The sequence below is a fragment of the Panthera uncia genome, chromosome E1 (assembly GCF_023721935.1).
Source record: "Panthera uncia isolate 11264 chromosome E1, Puncia_PCG_1.0, whole genome shotgun sequence".
NCBI classification, from domain to species: Eukaryota; Metazoa; Chordata; class Mammalia; order Carnivora; family Felidae; genus Panthera; species Panthera uncia.
In genome coordinates this window covers 6,147,936-6,165,372 of record NC_064814.1, presented here as the reverse complement: position 1 = coordinate 6,165,372, position 17,437 = coordinate 6,147,936, and the positions used below count along the sequence as shown (strand labels likewise).

At 62.1% G+C, this 17,437-nt stretch overlaps 1 protein-coding gene across 1 annotated transcript; it reads right to left on the bottom strand.

Moving 5' to 3' along the window:
• Positions 1–484: 484 nt before the first annotated feature.
• Positions 485–12,401, bottom strand: GRIN2C (glutamate ionotropic receptor NMDA type subunit 2C). Its single transcript, XM_049635802.1, has 12 exons — positions 11,914–12,401; positions 9,264–9,862; positions 8,803–8,917; positions 7,651–7,862; positions 7,332–7,494; positions 6,846–6,999; positions 5,371–5,496; positions 4,843–5,072; positions 4,299–4,459; positions 3,570–3,757; positions 2,405–2,637; positions 485–1,982 (listed from the first exon to the last, which is right to left on the bottom strand). The coding sequence occupies exons 1-12, from the start codon at positions 12,310–12,312 to the stop codon at positions 888–890; spliced, it is 3,675 nt and encodes a 1,224-aa protein (XP_049491759.1). The 5' UTR covers positions 12,313–12,401; the 3' UTR covers positions 485–887.
• Positions 12,402–17,437: the final 5,036 nt, after the last annotated feature.

Genomic DNA, 17,437 nt, shown 5'->3' with positions numbered 1-17,437 from the left:
CACCTGTGCCAAGCTTCCAGAGCCAGCAGGCAGTTTGGAGCCCTGCACATCCCCCACGGAGAGAATACAGCCAGCCAGGGCCCAGGAGAGCCCAACAGGCTGCCCACAGCAGACTTCCCTCTGCCATTCCCACTATGACACCGTCAGGCTTCCAGGTGGGCCCCTGGCAAAGCAGGACACCCACAGCCCCTGGCATTAGCCTCTCTTTTCAAGGAGATTGAAGGATGAACTCCATCCGTCACCACCAGAGCCCCCATGCTGAGCACATTTGTCACACCCAGCACCAGGGTGGGTTGGAGCCACTGAATACCAAGCGGCTTCTGCTGCCCAGATACTCCCCCACAGGGAGCTGCCCACCTTCTCTAGGCGGACACCCTGCTGGGATACCCCCAAGGTGCTTTATTGCCTATAGGCTATGGTGCCCCCCTCCCTCCCAGGGATGCAGAATGAGGCAGCCAGGACCAGTGGGTTGTAAAAGATTTGTTTAATGCCCCAGCACTATGAGAAGAAACTCCAGTCAGGGAGGGCAGGGGGTGGGGGTGGGGGGACAGCCCCCGCCCCCACCCCGAGTTCCAGCCACCATACTCCTACACCAGGCCCCCCGCAGTCTTGACTAGAAACTAGCTAATATCAGGGCAGGGAGACATCACTGCTCCCGGTGACTCCAGGACAGGCGGGAAGGGCTTTGCATAAGAGGACAGCAACAGCCCACCCGGACCACACCAGGACCGGAGACCCCCGAGGTCACTCAACTGACCATGGAAGACATCTGTCACTGGGGACCCAAGGCCAGGATTTCAAGGCGGAATCCAGAAACCCTGCCTGCACTAACCCTGGAAGTGCCAGGCAGAGAATCCAGTTGACCAGGAACCACAGTAGCTGACCCCTCACACTTCTGACTCCAAGCTGGAGATCCGCCTCCACGTACAAGGTCCAGGAAAGCCATGTGTTCCACAGGCCACCCTGCTGACCTCTTCCAGCCCTCCATTGTCCCTGTAGCCTGTGCTCAGCCCCAGGGTCCTGCCTCTGTGCCCCGGAGGCCCCCAGGCCCCAGTGAGCCAGGGGCCATGGCTGGCACAGCGGGGGAGGTGGGGACAGATGGCCCCCCAGCAAAGCGGCACGTGGGCGTGCAGGCAGGCGTGCTGTCTGTGCGGCCAGACGGGGACCCTGGCCCACACGCTCTCCTGGCAGGCCTCCCGGTAGGACGGCAGCCGCATCGACGGCGCCTGCGCCAAGCGCCGGCAGGCCGGGCGGCCACACCGAGTGGGCAGCGACCGGGGCTGGACGAAGGCCTCGGCCACCGAGCTGGGCAGGGAAGCGTGGCGCGGGCGTGGACCCTGGGCCCAGGCCTCGCGCAACAGGGCCTCCCGCCGAGCCAGCTGCTCCGGCCCGAGTAGCGGCAGGTCCTCTGGCTCCGGGGGCTCCGGGAAGAGCGGGAGGAAGGGGCGCCCCGACCGGTCGGCTCGAGGGAAGGAGCTGTAGTGGCAGCGCTCGGGCGACAGGGGGCGCGCTGGGAGCGCGCGCCGCTCGGAGGCCGAGAGGTGCCGCCCGCCGCGCCCGGCCTGCACCGGCCGTCGCACCTCCCGGGGCGGCCTGCCCGACACCCGGGACACGTCTGGCGGCGACGGCCCAGGCGTCGGAGGGCGGCCCGGGAGCTGCGGAGCCCTGCGCCCCAGCGCGGCACGACCCCCGCCCGGCGGCCCCCGGCCCGGGGGGCTGGGCGCCGGGGACGGGCCGGGCGTGGGTGGCCGCGGGCCGGGGCAGGCGGGTGGCGGGGGAGCGCGGCGGCTGCTGCCCCAGCTCTCGATGGTGCGCGTGGCGCGGTCCAGGGAGCTGCTCACGCCAGCGGTGGTCACCATGTCACGCGCCGCCTGCAGCATCTTGAGCACGCTGGCCTGGGCCGAGCCGGCGGTCAGGTCCGGGCTGGGCGGCCGCGCGGGGCTGGCCAGGCTCTGCACCCCGCTGAAGCAGCTGTAGATGCCCTGGGCAGCCGGGAGGAGATAGCCATGAGTGGCCAGCTCCTCTCAGGGACCTCCCGCCTCCCGGTCCAAGCACCAGCCCAGGCGTCCGAAGTCGTAGGAAGCTACCAACATTCGTTAAGCGCCTCCTATGCGCCCGGCACTGCGCCACTGTGAGAGCAATTGCCAGGGAGCAATCTGAAGCTCCGAGAGGTTATCTCTTCCTAAAGGCACACAGCTTGTAAATAGCAGTGAGGGTTCGAACCCGGTCAGCCTGGCTCCGAAACACTGCCCAGCCTGCGGCAGAAGGGCTCTGCTTCTCTTCTGCTGTGTGATGCTGGAAGGCCCTCAGTTTTTACCTCTGTAAATGGGGCCATAGCCAGCTCTGACTTATCTGGGTTGGCGCCCCTAAAGCTGGGACCTGCCTGGGGTGGGGTGGCACCCACCCTACTGAAAGCCAGCAGGAAGTCCAGCCGAGACGTGTTGGGCACTGAGTGGCGCAGTTTCCAGTAGACCAGGTGCTCCCAGGCAAAGACCAGCAGGGCCAGTCCCATGGCCACCAGCAGCATGTAGAAGACGCCCGCCATGTTGTCGATGTCCAGCTTGCTGCTCATGACCTCGTTCTTCTCGTTCTGGCAGATCCCCGAGAGCCACACCGTCTCCAGCTTCTGTGTCTCCCCTGGCGAGAGGCGGGAGCGGGGGTGGGGGCACACCTGGCTCAGGAAAGACCCTCCCAATGCTCGCCCAAGCCTGGAGCAAGGAGGGGTCTGGAGCCAGCCCCTTACAGGACCACAGAGGGATCTAGCCAGCAAGGGCAGGATGGGGGTGGGGGAAGGGAGGTGGCAATGAGCAGGAAGAAAGGAAAGCAGAGTGGGGGCTGGGGTAGACAATGCCAGCCTTGGACATGCCCCCCCCGCCCCCCCACACACACCCAGTAAAAGCTTGCAGATGTGGTATGTTACCTATCATTCACACCTGGGTCAAACCTATTGGTCATCTACAAGCCAGGCACAGAGCTTGGCACACAGAGACTAAAAGCCCAGGTCCCCTAGGACATCCCAGCACCTTAACTGCTATCACTCTCAATCTGTGGCACTGATGGAAAATCAGTTTGATCTCATAGCGCTGAAAGCTCTGGGTTTGGGGGCAGGTTCCGCTGTACTGCTTACATATGTGAGCCCCCTGTCCCAAGGCAAGCCTGAGCCCCAGCTCTGGGATGAGGCAGGCCCTTGGCACTATCCTAGGTGATCTCAAGATGGAAATGGCCGGGACAGGGGTCTAGAGAAAAAAGACAGGATGTCAGCCTCCCCCAAACCCCACTGTGTGGCCTGAGCTCCTTCCCGTCTTCCTGCCCTCCAGGGAGCCTCCCGAAATCCTATTTCCCACTCCCTCCTGGCAAGCCCACCCCTTCCCCAGGTTTCCATGTGGTCCTTCCAAATGCCACCCTCCCGTCCTCCCTGCCCCAGCCTCACTCCCAGAGACCTCTTCCTGCCCACAGGCCCTGGGACTCAGAGAATGGTAGTGGAGATGCTGACCGGCCATCAGGCAGCTGTCCCCACCTCAGGTTCCACGGCCCACCCTGGACCCCAGGCCCCCAGCAGCAGCACCCACCATCCCCCAAGAACTGCAGGAGCGCCAGGTCTATGGCCCGCTTCCAGTGGGAGTCCTTCTGCATGGCGATGCCGTAGCCAGTGGTGGCAAAAACCTTGCCAGAGCCAATGGTGACCAGCTTACAGCCCTCGTCCTTGCCCGCCATGTAGTTGAGGACAGCAGCATCATAGATGAAGGCATCCAGCTTCCTGGGGACAGGCCAGGGGTCATGTGAGGTGAGGATACCCAACCTGGGGCCTGACAGGGGTCTGGGCTGCAGAGCCCAGCAGAGCCCGCTGAGCACTGACCAGGCGGGATGGGTGGGCAGAGACTTCTCTGGTTCCCCTGGATCCTGAATGCAGAGAAGAGTCTTTTCCATAGCTCAGGGACCCCACCTCCCCTCCTCTCAGAGAGGCCAGGGGACCCTCCGCCTCCAGAGAACACTCCCTCCGTGCCCAGCCCCTCCGTCTCCCTAGGACCCTAAGAAGGTCACAGCCACCACTCAGATGAAGGCTGAACCCTGCTCAGTATCTCAGCTGCATCTGTGGGCCAAATGGTGGGCCTCCAGTTTTGCTTGAAACTTCACTCTGCCCCCAGACCTCCCTCCCCCTTCCCTACGAGTCCTACAGGACACCCCGGCCTCCATGTCTCCACCTGGGGTCTCCCAGACAGGGCCAGAACTGAGGCTGGTCAACGGGGAGACATGTGGGTAGAGATGGTCAGAGGGTGGGTGCAGGGCTGAGGACCCACCCCATCTTGAGGCTGGTGAGAGCATCCTCCACCGAACGCTGGTTGAACTTGACCATGTGGGTGTGCATCTCTCGGTAGTTGCTGCGAATGTTCCGCTCTGTGCTGCCGTTGGGCACCGTGCCGAAGCGGAAGGGTGGGTACTGATCTTGAGGCCGCTGAAACTGCGGGCAGAGGGCAGGCGCCATTCGTCACCTCCGTCCAAGCCTGCGGACACACCAGCGCTCCCCGACCCCATCCCCGGCGCCCAGCCCTGGAGTCTGCACTTGCAGAGTGAGGGCACAGGAGTCTGAGAGAGACCGTCCGGGCCACTCCTGCGTTTTACAAACGGTGAAACCTGAGGCCAGGTCAGGAAGAGACTTACCCAAGGCCACTCTGTCGGTGCACCTGAGCCATCCGCCCCCTCGCCCCAGGCCCCAGCCCTCCCCTCAACCAGGTCTCCAGCTCCTTCCTACTCCCTCCTCCATTTCAGATTCCCCTTTTGTGTCCCACAGGCCTACCCCTGCTCTCAGCACCCCTCGCCCTCTGCTAGCTGTAGCCCCAGAACCTTCTTATCACTGAGGCCAGACACAGTGTCGATGTACTGCTCCTGGATCATGAAGGCGGCCAAGTTGGCGGTGTAGCTGGCGAGGAAGATGACGGCGAAGAAGGCCCAGACTAGGACCATGATCTTGCTGGTGGTGCCTCGGGGGTTCTCGATGGGCACCGAGTTGTTGAAGACCAGCGCCCACAGCAGCCACACAGACTTGCCGATGGTGAAGGATGGGCCCCCAGACTCTGGGGGTGAAAGGGTGGGCACAGAGGGACCCCAGTCTTTACTCTGTCCTGGGTGGGGCCCTGTCCCCAGCCATCGCCCCTCCAGGGCAAGCCAACCCACCTTGTCTCCCTTTTCTCTCTCTCATTCTCTCTCTCTCTCTCTCTCTCTCTCTCTCTCTCATATATCTGATTGGCCCCTGCTTGCTGTCCAAAAGCCAGATACCTCCCCCAGGATCCAGCCTTCTCTGTAGGGCCCCTGTAGCCCTGAGCCCACCCGTCCAGAATGCTCCCTCCCTCCCAGGCCTAGGTGAGAGCTTACTCTTGCCACTGGTGAGGTTCTGGTTGTAGCTGACAGGGCTGAAGTACTCAAACATGAAGACCGTGATGGCCACCACAGTGAGACACATGACAAACATCATCACCCACACTGAAGGGCTGTAGGGCTCTGGGAACAGAGGGAGGCAGCTCAGAGGCCTCACTACTGTCCTTCCCACCCAGAGCCCAGAGCACTGGGTGCAGACAGGTGCGTCCACATGGTCAAAGTGGGGCCCATCAGCCCCGAGGACTGAGCCAAGGGGTCTCTGACTCTCAGAGCAGCAGGGCCCCGGGAGAGACCACCCCCAAGAGAGATCAGGCTCTCCAGCATTTTCTGTCTCCCCTTCCCCTCTGCCCTGGGACCAGGTCCCATCACCCCGCCCCAGGAAACTTCCCTTTGACTACACATCTCCCCTGGATCCCACACCGACCCCCAACTTCCTTTCACAAAAAGGGAGTTTATGCCCCATGCTCTCTCCCCTTCCTCTCCCACCCCCTTGCCTGCAACCCACTCCATCTCCCATCTCCCTCCTCCTCCCCACCCAGCCTGATCCCAAGTATCACCAGCATGCCCAAGGAATTCTCTTTCCCTCTCCTCCCTTGCCGGCCAGCACCGCTAACCACACTCCTGTTCTGGAAGTGCCCCGCCTGCCCCAGCGTTGATGGCTGGCTGTTTGTTCTGCCTGGAATCAGGGTCTCTGAGATCAAGTCTCACTCTTGATCCTCCTGACAGGGCCCCGAAGCCCCAGGAGCTGGGGAGACCAACTGAGCTTCTCGGACCAATCTGTTCAGTGGCTTCAGTCTCCCAGAGCAAGCAGGCATTGCTGCCATAAGCACTGTGTCCTTTGCCGCAATGCCCATCCCGTGGGGGTGGGGCTTGTTGTCTCTTACGCAGCTGAGGAATCCTGATCAGAGAGGTTCAGTGACTTGCTCAAGGCCACACAGCAGGAAGGGGATTCTCTCCTCTGCTCCTGGCTGAGGCTTGCCTGTCCTCGGGGCTCTCTGAAAATCCCCCACTCCAGGGCCCACTGACTTCCTGACAGGACGCTGGGCAGCGGCCAGGACTGTGGCTGTCTCCCCAGCAGCTAGTGTGAAGCCTGGCACGAAGGGACTTGCCCCACGAGGCTGAATTCCTACTGCTACTTCCCACTCTCTGGGTCGGTTCCTCCAGCTCCCTGTGAAGCTTCTCCCCTGGTGTATCCCAGCCTACGAGGCGCCTCCTGAAGTCGGCCTGCCTTCCCCGTTTCCCTGCCCCTCACAGTGACCCCTCCACCCTCCTTACCCAACACTCAGACTCAGATAGAACACGGACTTCGCCTCCTATCCCTCTGCATCCTACCGTCCTGCAGCTCAGGCCTCTGGCCAACCTCCAAGGCACCCGCGGCTGCTGCTCTGGCCCTCTGAGGCCCACCCCAAACTCCCCGTCTCTGCGCCTGCGCCTCAGACCCCAGAGCCATCCCCGCCCACCCAGAGCCGCACCCAGGAAGGCCGAGGGGGACACGGTGCCATTGCTGCGTGCCACCATCACACTGATGCCCGTCTCCACAAAAGGCACAGAGAAGTCCACAATCTCGGAACGCTCCTCGTTGATGGTGAGGGAGCCGATGGCCATGTCTGCCCGCTGGTAGTACACCTGGGGTCATGGGGCCGGGCCGGGTTGGAGGAGGGGTCCCACAGGCTGGAGCACTCTCCACAGCCCCCCCCCCCCCGTCTACCACCCCTCTGACTGAGTGGGCTGTTCCCATATGGGGTCCTCAGAGCCCCACTTGCACTACTGACCACCCCAGGGAGCATCACTGGTGACAACCCGTCTCCCCTGCCAACTGGAGAGCCGTGGGAGCTGGCCCCAGGCTCCGCCCTGACTGACCCCCGGCACAGGAACATCTAGGGGTGGCTGAGCGATGCATGGGGCCTGGGGAGCCCACCAGGGGGGTGGGTTCAGGTGGACCGCAAGGGCGGGCCTACCTCCCCGATCATGCCGTTCCACACGCCTCGAACCCTCTTGCCATGCTTGCCGTTGGTCACCAGGTACAGGTCATAGGAGAACTTGACCACCTTGGCCAGCTTCTTGAGGATGTCAATGCAGAAGCCCTTACAGCAGAGCTTGGTGTAGGGGGCCGTGTCACCACTGCTGCCACCAAGAGACCACCAGCAGTCAGAGCCAGCAGCAACTCCCAGTTTGGCAAGTGGCCCCTGCCCCCACACCCAGGCATAAGACACACGCGCCTGCCATCACACGGCAGCACACAGCTCACACCGGGCCTTCCTGTGCCCTCGCACAGACCTGAAGGTGTGGTTGCTCTGCCTGCGGCAGGGCACAGTGTTGGGCACACAGCCGCCCGTGCTGGGGTCAGGGCTCTCCACAATGACAAAGGGCCGCTCTTCCAGCGTGGCCACCGTCAGGTGCCGGCTGTCCACTACAGGCTGCAGGGAGGCACTATAGCGAGGCCACACCGGGTACTTCATATGGAGGACACCATGGTCCCAGCGACCCACCTGCAAAAGGTGACCAGCTTCAGCCTGGGACCTCCAGCCCCATTACCCCCACCCTCTAGGTGGGGGCCTCTGGTGGGACCTGCCAGGGCCAAGAGTCTCCCTCCCTACACTGGGGAGCTTTGGGCAGGAGCATTTGGAGAGCAGAGCAAGGGGCTGTGCATGGACCAGAAAGGTGGGGGGGCTCCCTACAGTCTCCTCCCAGCCTCTGGCCCCCACGCCTTCCCATCTAGCCACCCCACTGCTGCTGGCCTGCAGCATCTTTCTCGAGTCCAGACCTGAGACATCTCCCCACCCTCCCCACCCCCCACCTCGGTACAAAGTCCTTTGCCCAGTACTCAAAGTTTTCCACACTCGGGCCCACCTTACCCCTCCCCACACTTCCTCCTCAGTCTCTACACCCCCCCCCCAAACAAATCACTTTAAAATGTCCCAGACCCTTCTGCCCCTCTGTCTATACCAGGCTAGTATCCCTTCCTGATGCCCTCCGACTCAACCCTCCACAGCCCAACCCAAACGTCCCAACTTCTGTGAATCTTTCCCCCGTTTCTTCCTTTGAAGACAGAACTGGTTTCTGGCCCTCCTCTTCCCCCCCCCCCCCGTAATGCTTTGCACACATCTCTCCTCAAGCACTGAGCATCCCCAAATCTATTTGTTTACATGTCCGTCTGGCCAGCATAGCTGTGGGTTACTCCCCCAGGGGCCGGACTAGGTGATAAGAGTGTTTGATCAGTTCTGTAGTGGAGGGAGGCTAGGGTGCTAGATGAGCCCCGAGCCGAGATGCAGCACCCACCCTAGCGCAGGTGCAAATGTTTCAGCTGAGACCTGAAGGATGAGGGGCTGGATGAAGGGCAGAAGGGACCCTCTGCTCAGCTGTGGGACAAGAGGGACTGGGGACAAAATGAGAGGATACCGAGGGACCCTGGGCTCACCCCCTTCTCACCATCTCCCAGAGGCGGTGACGGTTGAGGGCGATCACAACCATGGTGGGCTGGACCAGGTACCCACCAGGGCTGAAGGAGAAGTCTCGGCCCTCCCAGGTGACATTCAGAAGGTGCCTGCGATGGGGGAGAGAAACCAGGGTGTCCCTGGTTAGCTCTGCCAGCAGCCCTGCCCAGGACCCCACCTTCCTGGGGTCCCCAGGATGCCCCCTCCCCCACTTTCTACATCACCACTATCACCACCCCCAAGTAGCACTGACTGTGCAATTATTGTTCTTTGTATTGACACCCCTCCCCCTGCAATCCTCACCACACCTCATACCTGGCTTCTTTTTCAGTTGAAGAAACTAAGCCCAGAGAGGTGAGGTTAACTTGGCCCCAGGCACACAGCTAGTGGGAGGTGTAGCCACCCAGGTCCGCTGAAGCGGCCCCCTCCCCCTCCGTGCCCTGGGCAGGTGCCCACCTGTAGAAGGCCTTCCGGGCAGGGCTGATGGGCCCGGGGTGGCCACGACAGTCCCCAGCCGGGGAGGGCAGGGCGCCGTGCTGCCGCCGGTAGCCGTGGGCGCCCAGGGCCAGGATGGCCACGCCGTCGCGGACCTTCTGGCGCAGGCTGAGGCGCCAGCTCTCGGTGACGACGCTGATGAGGCCCACGGGGAAGGCGGCGGGAGGCGCGTCGGTGCTGCCCAGCGCCAGGCTGGGCACCAGCCACACGTGTCCGGGCCCCACCAGGCCGGCCTGCGCCGCCTCGGCGAAGAGCACCTCGGCCTCCTCGCGCGAGCAGTAGGCCACCAGCACCGGGGCGTCGAGCTGGCGCAGCAGGCGCTGGGTGTGTGCGCGCTGCCCGCCCGGGCCCAGCTCCAGCGTGAGCACGTCCAGCAGCCGCCAGCTCAGGTAGCTGGCGTCGGCGACGGCGCGCACCCCCTCCAGGAAAAGCGCGTGCCCCGGGTGCAGGCTGGTGATGACGGCGAACGCGCTCCAGTCGTACTCCTCCAGCACCTTGAACAGCACCTGCAGCTGCTGCTCCAGGGAAACGCCCAGCTGCAGGAAGGCCGAGCCCGGCTCCTGGGGGCGGGGCGGGGCCTGAGTCGGGGCGGGGCTCGGCGCGCCCCGCCCCAACTTCTGCCTCCTCCTGCAGTCCCCTAATGCGCCCGCGTCCCCTAGACGCGGGGCGTCCCGGGAGACCCTGTGCTGCAACACCCGCCTCCCGCCTCCCGCCCCCGATGTGGTCCCTAGCCCCTGCTGCCCATTAGAATCATCTGGAGGGCTTTTTGCGGGCTCGCGCCCGGTCAATGCTGGATCAAAGCCCAGCAGCATCAGCTGTCACCTGGGAGCGTGTCGGAAATGCACATTCTCGGGCGCATCGCACACCTACTGGATCAGAACCTCTGGGGATGGCGCCCATGAATCTGTACCTTGACACGCTCTTCAGGTGATTCTTGAGCCCGCTAGTTTGGGAAGCAATGCCTCAGACCAACTGAACCAGACTCTCAGAGATGGGACTCTGGGCGTCTGTATTTTTCTAAAGCACTGTTAAGACAGCCACCACGCTGAGAGCTACTGCCAGGACCAAAGCTTCCTAGGAAAACACCCCATGGAGCCCTGTGGGTGAGAAGGTTCCAACTCCCCACTGCCTCCACCATCACAAATGCCAAGGGCACGCCAGCTCGAGCCTGGACTAGCGCAATCCCCTGCTAACTGAGGGGTCCCTCCTGCCACCGCAGGCCCTCCAAGATTTCGCCACACTGCGACTGCTGTCCCCGTCTTTAAAAAAGCAAACCGGGGACAACCCTACAGGACAAGTAACCCAGTTCTTCCCACAGGCAAATTGCAAGAAAAAGAGATGTTGTAGGATCCTAGAGATTGTGGCTCCGAAGCCACGTCAGCCAATCGCCACGTGGACACCTAACTGGTTTCTTGATTCAAGCAACCAAATTTAAAAATAAGCACTTAAGATGTTTATGAAACAAGGGGGGAATTTGAACGCCGGCTGGATATTTGATGATGTTAAGGAGTTTTTATTATTTTCTAGATGTGATCATGTGGTGGTTCGGTTTTTAAGCCCTTATCTATTAGAGATATATACTGACATACGTCTGGATGGGACAGTAGGATGCTTGGGCTTTGCCTCAGAATGACACAGAAGAGAGGGGAGTAGCGGGGAGAAGGATGGGGCAGGGTTGGTCAGGGGTGGACGGTACATGGGGTGATTATACGCTTCTACTTTTATGTATGCTCAAGTTTCTCCCTAATAAAAAATAATCATAAAAGAAAGGCAAATCAGATAGGTCTCTCCCCTCAACACCTTCTTTGGCTCTCCAGTTACTTAGGATAAAACCCAAATATCTTCCTGCGTGCTCAGAATCCCACCCCCGTCTCCAACCTTCTCTCAAATCCTCCCAGCTCCTTCCACCTAGCTGCCTTCACACCATCTGATGCCTCCGATGGGAACACTGCCCCCCATTTGAACCCCCCCACACACACCTTGCCAACTCTCCCTCATCCTCCAGGCCTCAGCTTCTATATGATTTCTTAGGAGACTTTCTGACCAACCCTCTACCCACACGGGGCCCTCTTAGACCCTCCTGTGTTTTTCCTTCAGAATGCTTGTCCCAGCTGTGACTGTAGATTAGCGTGTCTTTAGAACTTTGTCTCCACGGGCTGCAGATCTGTGAGGGCATGCCTCCCCCATGCTTGGGACAGCGGCCTGACACTGGGTGTTCCGCTGCAGGTTAACTGCAGCGGATCCCCTGCCCAGCCTGGCCTCTGCCCCTGAGTCTGGAGCTTGACCGAGGAAGGCCCGAGAAGCAGAGAGAAGGTGGGCCGGGGCTTCCCACCTAAGCCAGAGGTGAGCTTGCCACCCACACCGCCTCATCCAGACACAATGTGAAAGCAGCCCAGAAAGTTTATCTTCTAGAACACGAGAACATAATTGCCACAGCCTCTTCCCCCGTCACCCATGTCACACCTTCAGCCCCCACCACCTGCTGGTACCACCCAATCCCAGCTTCCCAGAGCTGAAGTCTCTCCCTGGCCCAGCCTGGCCCACCCCACTCTTGCAGCCCCAGCCCGGCTCCCAGCCCAAGGGATGAAGGGACATGAGTTTGGACAGGCACCTTGGGGGTGAGGACCACAGCAGAGCCCCCACTGATGCTGAGGATGGGCACATGGGTCTGGGAGGAGATGAAGTCCAGGATCTGGGCCACGGCCTCGGTGCCCACATTGTCCTCAAAGACGATGCCATGGACGCGGGCAGCGCCTAGGAGCCCGCAGATCTGGGTGAGGAGGCTGCTGGGATTGGTGTTGTTGACCCCCACGGTGAGCGGCTGGATCTCCAGAGGCAGGTCCACGAAGCTCTGGGAGGTGAGGCGGGTACGAGCTTGGGCCTGCGGTGGCCCCGAGCTGCCAAACACTACGGCCACTGTCATAGCTTGCTCACCCTGCCCCGGGCCCAGCCCTGCCCAGGCACCAAGGAGTGAGGCGAGCAGCAGGGCGGGCCCCAGGGCACCACCCATGTCCACCAGAGGGTCCTGCAGAGAGATCAGGGTGGGTACAGGGAGGGAGACAGAAGCACGAAGAGAAAAGATGAGCACACGGTGGGGGTGGGGGGGAGGGGGAAGGGGGGAGGAGTCAGAGACACACACATCCCAAGGATGAAAGAAAAAAGGAGAAAACCTCCCTCCACAAAGAGAGGCAGAGAGGGAGGGAGAGCCAGACACAGATAAAGAGAAAGAGACAGGTTAGCTGAGCGTCCCCAGGGCTCTCTGGAGGGGTGGGGGCAGGAAGAACGTGAGTCCCCATCAGTGCTCATGACTTCCATTCTGCTGTTGAACACTTTGCTCGGCCGCAAAGGCCAGAGACTTGGAAACTCATCTGTCTGGGCCCTACCCTGGGAGGACACACTGAAAATGCTAGTCTGGTGTCCAGGTGCATGGATTGGAGTCAGACAGACCTGAGTTCAAGTCCCAGCTCTGCCACTGACTAGCCGTGTGGTCCTGGGGAAGCCACTCAGGTAGGTTTTCTTGAGATAACATGGGACCTACCTCACAGCAGCATGGGGGCTCCCCACTGCTATCAGCATCCTTATCCTACAGCGACAGCCCACATCCAGGTGAAAGAAGGCAGCTTCTGTGACACTCTCTGCCCTGCCTCCATGTTCCCCATCCTAAACTGAAACTAACATCCCTAAGGGCCCTGCTCTGCGTGGCCCTGCTTGGCATAGAGCCCCGTCCTCCTGGGCCTCAGACACCCCCACTCAACTTAGTAGTTGAGTGGCCTCAACTTAGTAGTACCTACTCCACAGCAGGGCTGTGACACCACTGACTTGGTCAGGACTCAGGGTCACCTGGGACCCTGAGGTCTCACACACGAGCTGTTTCCCCAGGCCGTCGCTAGTGTGCAGGATTTTTTTTGACCTCACCCAAGGGCGTGATGCGTATCCCTGCTAAGTAAACATCATTGCTTTGGATTGGAACCAACAGCCAAGTCAGTGAGTGGTGCCCACTGATGCAGCTCTCTCTCCCAGCTGGACATCGGCCATGGCAGTGCCACCCCTTTCCATCTTCATCACATCCCCAGCAAAACTTCTGAACGGGGGATGCCAAAGGGACCAGGAGCCAAAGGGTGACCAGGGTGAACCTGGTTTAATTTAGGCTGAGAAGACAGGATTTTTGGCAGGGGAGGGAATGGATACTCATTGTGGTGCCCTTGAAGTCCCCCCCCCACACACCCCCGTGTATGGTTTCCTGGTACATCGACTCAGAATGTCAGCCCGGACACATGTATGAGTCTGAGATTGCAGCCCAAGCCACACCACACCACACCTCAGCTACCACCAATCAGGGATCTCAAGTCATACCCGCAAAAGGGACTGCCATGTCCCCCCTCCCTTGCCAGGACTTTCTGTGCCCATCTCTGCCCACAGCACGATCCCAGTAGGTTCCCTACCCCCTGGGCAGCCCCAAGCCTCCCCCGGCTCTGCCTCCCAGCTCTGAACTCCAGGTCTGTGCTGTGCAGCCACCAGTCACATGTGACTATGCGCACTTGAAATGTGGCTCGTCTGAACTGAGGTCCGCTCTAAGGGCAAAAGACATTCTGGATATTGAAGACTTAGCATGAAAACAAGAACGTGAAGTATCTCAATATTTTTTATATTGATTACGTGTTGAAATAATGTCACATGCACTGAGTTAAACATATACCGCTAGAACTAACTTCACCCGTTTCTTTTCACTTTTTCTAACGTTGCCACTAGAAAATGTAAAATGATGCATGCAGCTCTCATTTTGCTTCTTTGGAAAAACGTGACTCTAGATGCAGGATCCAGGCCCTCCCCCAACTCCTAGGGGGCCCTGCCCCCAGAGACTCCCCCTGTGGGAAGGTGTCCCCTGGGACTGGAGTTGAGAAGAGGAAGTTGAGGCAGGTGGTGCCTCCCGTCAGGAGTGAGCACAGAATGCGACTGGACGGGAGGGGCTCCTTCAGGCAAATTTCTGGGCTTCAAAGAGCAACGGGCAGATTCAAAGAGGTTCAGACCCCAGGGTCTTATCACCACATGACATCCAGTCTCCCCCACAAGGCAGGAGGGTCATAGCCCCAGCCCCGGCCCCCCACCCCTCCACCTCCCATCCACCACCCCACCCTCCCACCCCACTGATCTGAAGCGTTGCTCAGAGGGCCACCGCACCCTCTCCTCAGACAGCACAGCTGCTCCCTGGTGCCCACAGATGAAGTCCAGACACCTTGGTCCCATGATTAGGGCCCCACACACCCAGACACCAACGCATTCTCTCCCCTCCATCGACTCCACGCTCCTGCCAGTCTGTTAGCCAGACAGCCCCCACTGTCATCACCCCCAGGTCCCTGCTCTGTTGCTCCCTCTGGCTAGAATGTCCTCTTCCCATGGCCTCTCTCTTGCCTACGCAACAAAATTCCAGAATTTTGAGGGCCCAACCTAAATCCCTCTCCCACAGGGCACCTGCCCTAGTCCCTCTGGGCTCTGGACACAGCAGGTGACAAGACATAGGGCCTGGGTGGGGCTGTAGGCCACCTGCCCTTCCTACCCCTACCCCTCAGAGGCTGGGAAGCTCCCTACTATGCCACTGGCAGGTATTTGCCCACCAGATGATGCCCCTGCCACACACCTGACTTTGTCTTAGGAACCTCTGCCCCCTCCCTCAGCGTCTCGCATCTTTCGCTAACAGGCTAGTAAATTACTGAACGCCGGGACCACAAAAGGACCCAGGGGAGGGGGGCAGTGGTCAGTCCTCTGAAACACTCAGCATCACCTTGAGCTGCGTGAGAACCTCCGCGTGCTGAGGGCTCTTCTCGCCCTCCAACCCCCTCCCCCATTCCCAGGCAGGCTCCCGCACACGGATGTGCGCACAGGCACACTCACACACCAGACACTGGTGGTTCCCCCGCCGCCCCCCGCCGCCCAGGCCAAGAGCTTTGGCCCCAGGAAGAGGCCCCACCCACCAGCTGCGCTGCTTCGGGGGAGCAGGGGGATCCCGGCTGCTCGGCCCCGTTATATCCACAGCCCTTTGGTAAGCGGCCTCTCCTTTGCCGTCGGGTTTCCTTCCCTCCTGCACTTCCGCTGAGCTAAAAATCCGAACCCAGGCGTCAGGGGAAAAGACCGCCGCTGCATCTCGCTCCCACTGGCGCGGGCACCAAAGTCTCCCTCCAAGATTAACTACCCCGCCCCCTCCACCTCCCCGCCGATTCCGCCCTGGCCCCCCGGGGGGCGCCCCGCCCCCTCCCCTTGGCAGGAATCTCTTACACTCGGGCTGTGAAGTTCGGGGTATTTTTAGGCCGGCGATAAATAATTCATAGGGAACGTGGCATCAGGCTCCCCCCGCGGGAGGACGGGGCGCGAGCGGCGAGAGCCACCGTCACCCGCGGCTCAAGGACACTCGCGATGCGGCGGCGGCGGCAGCGGCGGCGACTCCGGGCTCCGGGACCCGTGCCACGCCTCCTGGCGGCCAAACTGGGCACCACGTCCGCGCCCCCCCGCCGCGCTGCTACACCCCACCCCCACCCCGCAGGCGTTCCCGGCTCTCGGCCCCCACCCCCACTCACCGCAAGCCCCGCAGGCTGGCGGGGGGCGAGCTCGCCTGGCTGACGGGGCTGTGGGCCGGGGTGCCAGGGCTTGGGGTGAACCCAGAAGTCTGGTCTCCAGCCTCCCGGACTCCCCTTCACGCTCCTATTCAAATTCTTAGTACGGAGTTTAGGAGCAGACTTGAAACCGACTGGCGCAGCCAGAAACTAGACGGGCTCCAAGATAGAGCGCGCGAGCCTTCCTCGGTTTCCCTGTGGAGCCAGCGGAGGAGACCGAGCCAGGGTGTTACCACCATGGGAGGGCTGGGGCACCCAGCCAGAAGTCCTGCCGGGACAGCAGGGCTAGGAAGCAGGGTGGATCAATGGTGTGAGCGTCAAGAACCCGGCTGGGAGACCCGCGTCTTCGCTCACCGAGCAGGACCTCTGGAAGGGTCCTGGGACGCACACCCTTGGGGATTTCCTGGCTGCTTGATGCCTTGCCTTCACAAGGCCTCCCAGGCCTGGGCACGAAACGCCTTCTGCAGCAGGAGGCTCCGGGTTTCCCTTCCCCGCCGTCGGGGATCCTTGTCGAAGCCCCGGGAGACCTGAGCATACCCGCTGGTGCGACAGCCAGGGCCCAGCGCTGCGGGGCTCACGGTTCTCCCATGGTCCTCTTCGCCCAGCCTTCCTTTTGCGCCCTCGGAGCCCGGGTCCACCGGGCGTTGGGTCAGCATTTGGGAAGATCCCACCACCCCGTGAACCCCACGCTGATTCCCTGAGGTCAGAGGAGGGAGCGCTATGCCGGGCAGGGGAGAGGAGGAGGAGAGCTGGGGGGATAAGGACCCGGGGGACTCGCAGCGTGCGAAGGGGCGGGGGAGTGTCAAGGGAGATGCGCGCAGAAGGCGCTCAGCAGACCTCCGGGAGGCAGGGGCCCAGCTCCCGGAACCACCCACAGCCCCCTTTCGTCCTCTCTGCCCAGGCCCTCTCCAGCCCCCTCCGCCCGGTCGCGGCCCCAGCCCCCGGCCGGGCTCCCCGGCCCAGCGGGCTTCCAGCAGCAACAGTTGCGGGGGCCGGCAGCCCGGACTCCCGCGTCCCCGCACCGCCCCCTCCCCCGCGGCGCCGCGACGCCCAGCGAAGGAGGAGCTGGAGGGCTCCGCGACCGGGGAGACGAACGTCTTGGGCGCCTCACCCGCGTCCTTCCCTCGCGTCCGCCTCGCGCCTGTCACCTCGGCCTCCCTCTCTCGCCTCCTCTCCATCCGCCCCGGGGCCGAACCCCAGGCCCGGTCCCCGAGGGTCCCGGTGCCCCGGGCCGCCCCCTCCTCGGGCTCCCCGCGCCGGCCAGACTGTCCCCGGGACTCCCGCGTCTGTCTCCGCCGTCCTTGCCCGCGCGGCGCCCGAGCCCAGCCCCAAGTTGGCGGCGAAGTTGGCGTCCCCGGTTCGCCACCCGCCACTCACCGGGGGGAAGGGGCGCTGCGCCCGCGCCGAGAGCCCGCGCCGGCCGCCTCCCGCGCGCTGCATGTCCCGGCGCCTCGGCCCCGCGCCCTGGCGCGCTCCGTCCTAGCTCGGCGGGCACCTGAGCCCGGGCAACGCGGGGCCCGTGTCCGCGGC